At 45.0% G+C, this 11899-nt stretch overlaps 1 protein-coding gene across 1 annotated transcript; it reads left to right on the forward strand.

Moving 5' to 3' along the window:
• Positions 1-1927: 1927 nt before the first annotated feature.
• socs4 (suppressor of cytokine signaling 4) lies at positions 1928-3106 on the forward strand (the record flags this gene model as incomplete). Its single annotated transcript, XM_080730770.1, has 1 exon — positions 1928-3106. The coding sequence occupies one exon, from the start codon at positions 1928-1930 to the stop codon at positions 3104-3106; it is 1179 nt and encodes a 392-aa protein (XP_080586896.1).
• Positions 3107-11899: the final 8793 nt, after the last annotated feature.

Consider the following 11899-nt stretch of genomic DNA (forward strand, 5'->3'; position numbering starts at 1 on the left):
CTATATGTGCCCTAGACTAGAGCAATGTGCAGTTAGAGCATGATTCAAAGAATCTATTATTTGTCTAAAATATTTGCAAATTATCTCTAAATGGGCTAGAGATCCTGGGCCGGATGAGAAACAGTTGTTTGGAGTCTGATAAATTGACCTGCTGGCTGTAGGCCTACATCGGAACATGTGTGACAATGTGAAGTCATTAAATATTTAGCTCAAGGGAAGTATGAGTGTCGCTATCTGACATGTTAGAGTGGCACACACACCGTTTCTATGCCCCCTCCATACACAAAGATCAATGCAGTCCGCTATACTGGTCCTGTATATTATGAGCTACCGGCAAATCATTACAAAACTTATGACTTAACGTTGACACCGGATCAATCAGTTACTTTAAGTACTTGCAAGTGTTTTAGCTGCCGGATGTAGGCGGAATGATCAGGAAACACATGGATTATCAGATCAATAGCTACACAGGATCTATTTATTAGATAGCTGGGGTGACTTCACAGGTGTGCCTATGGTATAGCCTACAATTCTGAATATAATTATAGATTAGGCTGTAGCCTATATGGTTAATTTGAAAACAATCATCATCAATGGCATAAGGAAAATCATAATAGGCTGCAGTATAATACAGTATCTGTCTTCATTGGCTTAAGCTGCAAACTGAACATAAATAATGAGGCAGCTTTAATTTAAAATCCAATATCAAAACTTTAGTTTACTGATCAAATTAGCTCTGGCTTGAGGAAAAGTAAAAAGCTCTCTTTCAGATATAGGCTACTGCAATTACAATATGATTAAAAGGCTACCTTGTTTTCCATAGAATTTGTCAATGAATGTGTAAGGGAGCCTATAGGGAATAATCTCACGATCACATGAATCAGAGACCCGCCCCCACACTTCCATTCATCCATCCTTGGTCCTGTCCTGCCTGTCTGGGAGGAAGCGGCTGCTCCCAGGGGGACTGGCCATTATATAGAGAGGAGAGCGGAACTGTCCAGTCCACACATTTGAACAGGCGTCGCAGCTCCTTCACGTCCTGCACATGCAGTCTACTTGACTTCTTGGTCATCATGGATATTGTTGAGCAGTCCAATTAACCCTGTTTGAAAGGTAAGATGCATGCAAGGCTGCAATACTTGTGCAATAGGCGATGTGGGGAAAAGCTAACTGTGCTTACTGTTAACTGTGTTGTTAACTGTTAACTGTGTGGCCGTGCTGTGCGAGATTTCTTGACATATTGTTCTGAGCATGTGTGTCAGAGAACCTGAGTGAGTGGCCCTAAAACACCGCTCCTACAAAACATCTAATGTAATTAGATTTAATTAGATTAAAGTCAGGATAAATTATATGTTTTAGTTAAAACAGCTCTCTCCAGCTCTTAAACAGAAAATAGCTACATATTTCAGGTGGCTGGCCAAATTCCAGATTATCAGGAGAGAGTAGCCTATGCATTTATCAGCTTACATTTTATTTGATAGTCTTCCGGTTCCAATTTTGTCAGCATATGTCTTTGTGTCATCACTCCCAATTTCACTTGATCATCCTGATTGGATAACATTAGAGTCCCAACCTGAAAATAAAATGTACTTGTTCTATACTTTATGACAAGGGAAGTGTTTTTTATATATTTTTTTTCTTTTTTTTTTTTTTTACGTGAAATAAATCAGTTTTTTCATCTCCACTTATCTCCCCTTTTTCTATAGTTATTGCTACCCTTTTGTACTCATCCAGCATAGGAGCATAACTTTATCATAACTCTGGCACTTGTACAACTCACAGTCTGCTTGTTGCTGTTGCACTCAATCTGAGCTGTAACTTAAGACCGCTTAACTTAATATAGCCTACTCATTGTGACACATACTGAACCCTGTCATGATTTAGCATTGCTTCCTTTTATACACCACAGAACAAGGAGAAGCGAACTATGTCAGAGAAGAAATCCCGGGGCTCAGACACTCGTCCCAAATGTGGACTCCGGAGCTGGAGTGCCGACAGCTACGTCTGGCGGGTGAAGAAGCGCTCCCGGAGCTCCCGGAATGAGGTGGGTCTCGGGGGCATGGAGGCGGAGGGCGTAGAGGAGCTGGGCGTGCGCTCCACGTCCTGTCCGCGCCGCCGCAGAGAGAGGAAGTGCAGCTGCAGCGCTCTGGGCGATGCCGACGCAGACGTCGCGTGTCGGAAAGCCCTGTCTCGCCGCTCGCTACGGCAGAAGTTCCAAGATGCCATGGGCCAGTGTTTGCCCCTCCGCTCGCACCATCACCACCATCACCACCACCACCACCCAGGGCAGGGCTCCTCACGGCCCTTCTCTGTGCTCCTCTGGTCCAAGCGCAAGATTCACGTCTCTGAGCTGATGCAGGACAAGTGCCCCTTCTCGCCCAAGTCCGAACTGGCCCACTGTTGGCACCTTATTAAAAAGCATGCCACCCACCCAAGTGCCATCAGCAGTTTGGAAGCGCACAGCAAAAACCCTGCGCCGACATTGTCTTCCTCCCCACCTCCGACCCCCCTCTCCTGGGAGGACATCAGCTGCTCCCCTCGACCAGGAAGCAGCAGTCTGGACGACTGGGACCCATCGCGGGCCCATGCGGGTGCAGAAGATGTCTGCGGTCACACCGACTACATCCTGGTCCCGGATCTCCTTCAGATCAACAACAGTCCATGCTACTGGGGTGTGTTGAACCGCTTTGAGGCAGAGGAGCTGCTCGAAGGCCAGCCAGAGGGCACCTTCCTGCTGCGAGATTCTGCCCAGGATGAGTTCCTCTTCTCCGTCAGTTTCCGCCGCTACAGCCGCTCGCTGCACGCACGCATTGAGCAGAATGGCAAGCGGTTCAGCTTTGATGGACGTGACCCGTGCATGTACCGGGACCCCAGCGTCACCGGGCTGCTGAGGCACTACAGCGACCCCGCCGCCTGCTTGTTCTTTGAGCCCCTCCTCTCACGGCCGCTGCCCAGGAACTTCCCTTTCTCACTGCAGCACCTGTGCAGGGCTGTCATCTGCAGCTGCAGCACCTATCAGGGCATCGAGTGCCTTTTGCTACCACCTCAACTCAGGGACTACCTCCGACAGTACCACATCAAGTGTGATGGGGCCTGTGCTGTGTAATATGGTCTGGGGGGGGCAGATGTCGCACCATGGCAATGGGAAGGCGTTTCAGAGCCAAGTGTCTTGCTCCAAGACACTCAGCTGGTGCAGAGCTTGAATCTGTGGTCTTTGGACTTTAGAATCATCTCTTTACCCGTTAGCTCACCTTACCAACTCCCATTCAAACCAAGAGATACACAAGCACTTAGCAATGTAGCGAAAACAGCCATGGGACTTCCAGGAGCTTTGACTTATCAGCTGGACAGTACAACTGAACATGATCGCTGTACAATACTGCAGACGGACGATATCTCCCTCTATTGACTTTGAACATAGAGTGAGCGTGAACTGTTGCAGAGTAGGCCTACATATGAATATTTGAACACACGTGTTTCCTTTATAGTTTATGAAGATACAGGGGACAAGGCTTTTAAGAACTGGTCATTTTTGTTGTCCGATATCACCTTATGTCAAGAGAGAAAGAGAGAGAGAGTAAGACTTGCTGCACATTATCTGGTGTAAACCTGTTGAAAAAAGTGACAAGAAATATTGCATGCTTCACCTCGTTCTCCTATTTTAGACACAGGAGCCACTTTGGTAACCTTTATGGGGGTGGCATAACTGAATGGTTAGGGAGCCCGCCTGGGGATCCAGAGCCCCTGGTTGTTCCAGGTTCGATTCCAGGCCAGGGTAGCAATGTCGATGTGTGTCCCTGATCAAGACTCTTAACCCCTGATTGCTTACGTGCTCCGAATCAGCTGGGTTGGGCTGAAAATACTGAATTTCCCTCGCGGGAGGAAATAGGTATCTATCTATGACCTCACTCAACTAAACTGATCTGACATGGGTGCCTTTTTTCATTATGGCCACAAGATGGCAGGACAAGTGCACCGATCAAAGCTGTGTTAGAACCACTCACTTCAACTTGACACACCATTCAATCCTTAACTTCATCTGATAATGACTGAAAGCATCACTTCATATGACATTAAAGACTTTTTGACAGCTTTCTTTTAAACAAAAAGCATTGCTTTTTGGATATTGTTTACATGCTGGGGCCAATGGTCACGTGCTTTAACCAGGGGAGCTGCTTGGAGCCCCTAATGTTTACGAAACGATAAAATATAACAATTAATGACCATTTTGATGGCCCATGTAAGCCTAGTGTACTTGAAATCTTCACCCTTTCAGTCCAATTAGGTACTATATTTTGTCGCTCTATGTGCTGTGATACAGAAACATTCAACATTCAATGTGATTTCACACCTGGGTAGGCAAATTATTGTATTTCATCATAATAAATGTCAGACCAATAAATGTCATTTACACTGCTTCTGTAGCATGACAGTTCTTTATTGCTTACCTTCAGAGCCAGGCATGTGCACACATAGACATGAAAGGGGGCTTGAGCCCCTGCCCTTTTATCCGTCTGTAAAAAAAAGAAGCCCTCTCCAGACCATGAATGCAGTTTTTACTATAGTGAAAGAAATGCAAATGCCCTCTTTCCATGCTATACCTGAAGACAGCATTCAAGAGAATTGTCTTGTCCAAACTCTCCTGAACATGAATTAACAAGAATTGCCCTCACTGTGTAGAAATCCATGCCGTTACGCCACATCTCCAGTATTGCTTTTTTATGCTTAGTTCAGTGTGGTATCAAGTACTGAAAATAGCCGACCTCCAAGCTCACAACGCGTCGCAGCACGACACGTTGTGAGCTTGGAGGTCTGCTTGGAGGTCTGTTTGGAGGTCGATATCTTCACCAAAAGGCCCTTTTAGAAATGTCAGCCCCTGCCTCTCTAACATTCTCTGCACGTCCCTTTTCAGAGCTATCTTCTCTATGCACTTTGCACATTATTGGTCACACTTAATGGTTGAATCAGAATTGGGTGTTCACTGGCTGCAGATTGTTTTATCAGAAAGGGTAAAGACACAGAAAAATCTCCTTTTGTTGTAGTGGGTCTGCAAACAGCTGGGCACGCTGTTCTCTGATGGCACCACTAAATCCCAACTCTTGAGCACAGAGAATGGAGAGATAAGAACATCAAAAGTGACAATTTCCCTCTCAACGGGGTAGCGTTCAGATTCTGTAATTGTTCACTTGTAATTCATCCTCCATGTCTGAATGTTTGGGTAAAATAACCTCAGATCTCGCATTGCCCTTATAGTATGTGTTCTACAGGGTGTTCTATTCAACACCATCAATATTCACTATTACACTAACATACCTCAATTTAAGCGTTTAGTTATATTCTATTATAGGCCTATACCCATACACAGACTGACTTACAATATATTTTTCACTATTCCTCAAGTATCATGTATCAAAACTGTACTTATTTTAATTCTTCTGTAAATGGACTTATCATGAGAGCCCTGACTCACAAAACATGGAAATCATTACGGTAATATCCTCATGCATTTCACTAAAAACGGTCTTTATCCAATGACTGGTGGTTTGAGTGTGTTGTTTGGCCATCTAGGCTTCATCCCTTTCACTGTGTACCAGAGGCGTCAATTGGGTATGGCAAGCTATGGCAGCTGCCATACCTTGGCTACAGGGGAAAATAATAAAAATGTACTGTAATCGTGCCTGTTGCTAAGGTATGGCAACATGACTGGTGTCTTGCACGAGCGCGAGGGCACGCGTGCAAGACACCAAATATGTTGCCATACCTTAGCTTTTTCTGAACTGACGCCGTTGCTGTGTACAGTCTGGTCAATGTGACACCATGATGCTCGTCATCAATGCACAGTCTGGGTCAATGGACGGCGCAAGGAGCCACACATATCGATTCCCGGCCCGGACCACATGCATATGAAATATTAATGATGTCTTGTATGATCCATATTAGCCATTGCTTAAGTAGCATATCAAATATATCAACCATTATGCTATATTTGATATATACTATAGTAGGCCTATACAATACATTTGAAATCCAAAACTGAGGAATGAAACATTAGCTTTTTTATATATGCCATGTATGGTAAAGGCCCACCGCACTCATGAATAGCTTATGACCGAGACATGCATCTTTTTTGCCATTCTACAATCCCACAGGTACCTCAGTGAGAATGCAGACATCCCATCCACACAAAAACACACACACACACACACACACACACACACACACACACACACACACACACACACACACACACACACACTCACACACTCACACACACAGACGCACACGCATGCACGCACGCACGCACGCACGCACGCACAGCTTACACACTCTTCTAGAATGTGGACTATTAGATTTCATTGATGTAATATGCAGGAACACAGCTGTCTGGTAGCAATGTATTTCCTGCTACGTGCTGCGCTAATCAAATTATCCTGTGAGATAACTCCCAAATGGGACCAGTGAAAAGTAATTTGATGGATCCAGTCTCAGTTGGATAGAAATAAGCATAGATGCATAGGCTCTACAGTGGATTTGGTTGATTTTAAGATTATTGTACTGACAAGTAAAACACCCTAATGGCGATTAGCGACCGTCAGGTCGCAGAGCTTCTATATACGGAACAAACTTGTCGACGTTGCAGTTGTCACAATAGAGGGAAAATGCGGGGGATAACTTCCTTACCGCGCGTGTACTTGCCTTGGTGAAAGGTGTCCTTGTGTTGCTGCTTTCACACTCACTCACATAGCTCTGTGCCTGTGGCGCCTCCCTGTGGCTTCTTGTGTTGCTACTTTCACACTCACTCACATGGCTCTGTGGCGCCTCCCTGTGGCTTTCACACTCACTCACATAGCTCTGTGGCGCCTCCCTGTGGCTTTCACAGATGTGACAGGACATTAGCGTGACATGAGGTGTGACTGACTCACTCACGGACATGAGCTGGCCGTTTTCATACTACAGTAACTGTGACCTGACGGTGATGTTTAAAGCATAGTTGTCTTGTCCTCTTTTGTAACCTCAAGGGCAAGGCCTATTTTTAGTTAAATGAAAATGTTTTAGTGAAAAAGGTTAAAGCTCTGTGATAATCGTAGAGCTCTGATCTAGCGCATCCCCCCCAATAATCTCTCCAGCTTTTAATTTATTTTTCGAGTGATCACCAATTTCATCCAATCAGGAGAGAGAACCCATTCCCATCACTTCCAAGTTCACTTGTTTATCCTGTATCCTGCACGAGTATCTGCTGATTGGGAGAAATAGGTATCTCAACCTGGAAATGCATGTCCTTATAAAGAGCTGAGAGAGATCCCCTGTTACTTGCAAACATTGTACACAGCAATGATTACTATCATCTATCTATAAATGCGAGAAGTCTCTGCGTGTGTGTTTGTAATCCGTGTATCTCGAGAACCGTTCGTCCCACTGGCTTCAGATTCGGCACGCGCGCTCCCCGCCGCGGCACGGAGTGCAGTGCCGGGCCTCGACCTGTCCCGACGCGCGGTTTTCCCTAACCGGCGCGAAACGTTCGGAATCTCCTTATGCGGGGCTGATTGTTGACATCAGGCTGTTCCGGAGGAAATCGGCGCAAAATCGGTCATTGTGACATCACTGCAGTGCCGGGCGCAAGCGCTGACTCATTGTGACATCACTGCAGTGCCGGGCCTTGCCTCGACCCGACAGATATCTCCGTATATGGGCATAAGACTGAGAACTCCATATATGGGCATATGGGCAGATACAGAGATCTCCATACAGTATATGGGCATACATAGACAGATATCTCCGTATATAGGCATAAAAGGGACACAGACCCTAGACCCGACAGATATCTCCGTATACTGAGAACTCCATATATGGGCATCTTGCCTCGACCCGACAGATATCTCCGTATATGGGCATAAGACTGAGAACTGAAATCGGTGCAAGCGCTGACTCATTGTGAGATTTGTGACATCACCTCATAAAAGGCTCTGACATCACGTACGCCACATGAGTCAACAAAAAATCTCTGTGAGTGTGTATGTATGTATGTAATCCGCGTATCTCGAGAACCGTTCGTCCCACCGGCACGCGCGTTCTCCATATATGGGAATAAAATGAATGCCCGTATGCGGAGCTGATGTCTGACATCAGAGTTTTCCACAACCGGTACTGTGTGTCCAGAGATCTTCATATATGGGCATAAGTGGACAAAGACAAACAGATGGTCAAAACGGGTCCTATGACAACAGGTATATTGGGGTTTGCATTAAAGGGTGGGGCATTCATGGGGTTTGCATTAAAGGGTGGGGCATTCATTCCCTATTTCAAATTCGGCACGCGCGTTCCCCACCGCAGCAGGTAGTGCAGTGCTCGGCCTCGACCCGACCCGATACACGATTTTCTGTAACCAGCACGAAAGGTTCGGATTCTGATGTCTGACATCAGGATTTTCCGGAACTGACACTGTGTCTGCATAGATCTCCATATATGGGCATAAAATGGATGCAGACAGACAGATACAGATATCTCCATAAATGGGCATAAATGGACACAGGCAAACAGATGGTCAAAGATCTCCATATATGGGCATAAAGTGGACGCAGACAGACAGATACAGATATCTCCATATATGGCATAAATGGACACAGGCAAACAGATGGTCAAAACGGGTCCTATGACAACAGGTATAATGGGGTTTGCATTAAGTTTGTCTCCTCCTCCATCTGTTTGTCTGTGTCCCTTTATTCCCATTATGGAGATCTCTGTATCTGTCTGTGCCTCCGACTGTGTTGCAGACACAGTGCCGGTTCCCCCTTTAATGCAAACCCCATTATACCTGTTGTCATAGGACCCGTTTTGACCATCTGTTTGAAAAAGCGACAGAGATCTCATATATGGGCATAAAATGGACGCAGATAAACAGATATCTCCATATATGGCATATATGGGCATACAATGGACGCAGAATCACAAAGTTCTCCATATACGGGCATAAAAGGGACACAGACAGACAGATACAGAGATCTCCATATATGGGCATAAATGGACACAGGCAGACAGATGGTCAAAACAGGTCCTATGAAAACAGGTATAATGGGGTTTGCATTAAAGGGCGGGGCATTCATTCCCTATTTACATTGTTCCGAGTTGGCCAGGTCGCCGACTAGACGCTGGGCCGCCCGAAGGGCGGCCCAGCTTCTAGTAATAATAATACAGAGAGCTACACACATAAAAATCACATTCCGTTTAAGCACTTTTTGAGCGGTGCTCCTGGAAGGACCTAAGCTCCAACATCTGTCTTTGTCCAGGACGTGAATCATGGGCGTGGCCTACATCTTGGCACAAAGCGCTCAAGTTTGTTGTACGCCCACTAAATGTCCCATTAGTCCGAGTAAGGTTAGGGTTAGGGTTAGCATTCACCAGGTTAGCATTCACCAGCGTCTGCAGATTAGCATTCACCAGCGTCAGCAGGTTAGCATTCACCAGCGTCGTCCGGTTAGCTTTCACCAGCCTCGGACTTTGGGACCTCGGACAAATGACACTGATCGGAACAATGCTGCGTGCCCCTGAAGCGTGGCCTACATCTGGCCTAAGCGCTCAAACTAAAGTATGTTGTACGCCCACTGAATGTTGGGGCTCTGAAGCGTGCAGCGGCCTACATCTTGGCACAAATTAAGTGCTCAAAATTGGTGTTGCAATGCCATGATAATCAGTGGTGGTAAGTTAAGTACAATCTTGAGGTGTTTGTAGGCTACTTTACTTGAGTATTTCCAATTTCCAATAGGCCTAGTTTTACTTCGACTCCATTACATCGGATCCAAATATTGTACTTTTACTCTACTACATTTATTTGAAAACGTTAGTTACCTGTTACTTTGTAGATTTGGATTATAACAAAACATAGGCTAACCGCTTCAACCCTAAATGTAATACATTTCATCCATTTGAAAATAGTCTATTTTCAAACATTTGGAAACTTGAAATGAGACATTCTGCATGTAAGTATCCTACTTTTACTTTTGGTGCCAATACTTTAGTACTTTTACTTTTACTCACTTTTACCTCCTTGCTGCTTCCCCGGCCCCCACCGTTGTGCTCAGGGTCTCTGGGAAAACCGCTGTCGCCTCACCCCCATGCCTCACCCTAACCTCGACGGGAAGCGCTCACTATCCCGACTATCCGCTGTTCCGACATGGTCGGCAGGTTAGTTACTTAGCGTCGGCAGGTTAGTTACTTAGCGTAAGGCAGGTTAGTTACTTAGCGTAAGGCAGGTTAGTTACTTAGCGTCGGCAGGTTAGTTACTGAGGTAAGGTTTACTGAGGTTAGGTTTAGGGTTGGGGGTAGAGTTAGGGTTATAGTTTTAGTGTCGGAATACCGGACCGTCGGAACTCTGATGCGGACCCAACCTCGCCCACCAGGCTTTCAGAGAGAAAGCCTGGTATTTGTTCACAACAGCCTGTTTGGTTTCCGCCCAACGCGGAAACCACTGACTAGAAGAAGCGGCGTCGCTCTGATTTGGTTCCCTCCGTTTGTTTCCCCAATACTTTTTAAAATGCTCGAGTAGCCTAGTGTAGTCTTTCCAGTCGCTACGAGTTGAACTAAAAAAAGATGCATATACCAAACAATTTTTTCAAAAGCAAAACTACTCCGCATCAAGGAGTTTATTAGGTAGGCCTTAAAAGTATGTCCTTGAGTGCAGGGGAATTATTTTGGGTTAAAACTGTTTCCGGTGGATAGTTCCGGCCAAATTGTAGTCCTTTGAGTACTACAACATGACGTTTTGAGGTTTCCGCTCCAGACCGGTTACAAGTCCGAAAAGTGAAGTGATCCCAGACTAGCCTCACCCCCTTTTATATATACTCTGCCTCACCCCCAGTCATCCTGCGTCAGAAGGAGGGGTGTTGACGTTATTGCGTCATGACGTCGTGACGTTGCTGGCGGGAGTTCTCACGCACGGTTCCTTGTTTTCAAGTGACAGCCAGGACGCGGGACATTTAGCAGGCTCGTCTAATACCGAAACTATTTCCAAAACGTGCTCAGTTATACCGTAAGTTTATACAACACATACGTGCAAAGTTACAAAGTATCAGCAAAGAACTTGCTTTACGCTAAACGTTTGCTTGAGGTGTTTATTGTGCTGAATTACGAGCCAGATTGTTGTAATGTTGCAAGATCTTTTGCATTGTTTGGTAGTAATCAAGTGAATATGGATCACAATACGGTCATCTGTCATATAATATATGACAGTCCTGTAGTATCAGGGCTAATATGTGAGCAAACGTAGATGCTATTGTCTTGAAGACTCACGATCCATGGCTAGCAGTGGTGGGAAAAGTACTCAAATGTTTTACTTAATAAGTAAAAGTATCAATACTGCAATATAGAAATACTGTGTTACAAGTAAAAGTCTGTAATTAAAAATGTACATAAGTAAAAGTACAAAAGTATTGGTATCAAAAAGTACCGAAAGTAAAAGTACTCGTTTTACAGAATGGCCATTTCAAATTTTCAAATGTATAAAGATCTATTGGTAATAGCAGAGCTACGATATTTGGTAGAAGTAAGTAGAGTAGAAGTAAAAGTATTGGCAATTGGAAATACCCATGTAAAGTAAAAATACCTCAAATAAGTACAGTACAGTATTGGGTATTTGGGTTGTGATTCACAAATAACGCCTTTCAGAACCCAATCTATGTACCTTTTTGCTTGGCACGTCATCCCAAATACAAAGCATGGGTTCTGAAAGGAGCTGTACTTGTAAATAAACAATCCATCCACTGTCTAAAACAGTGTTTCTCAAACTTTCAAATTTCAAGGTCTCCTCTTAACTCTGACGGTGTTCAAATGGAACCAAATGGACCTGTTGGGGTTCATTTTGTTCCATTTGTACACTGTCAGAGTTACAGACTTGTATGGGTCAATT

The sequence above is a fragment of the Nannobrachium achirus genome (genome assembly GCF_963921795.1).
Source record: "Nannobrachium achirus genome assembly, chromosome: 7".
Lineage (NCBI taxonomy): Eukaryota > Metazoa > Chordata > Actinopteri > Myctophiformes > Myctophidae > Nannobrachium > Nannobrachium achirus.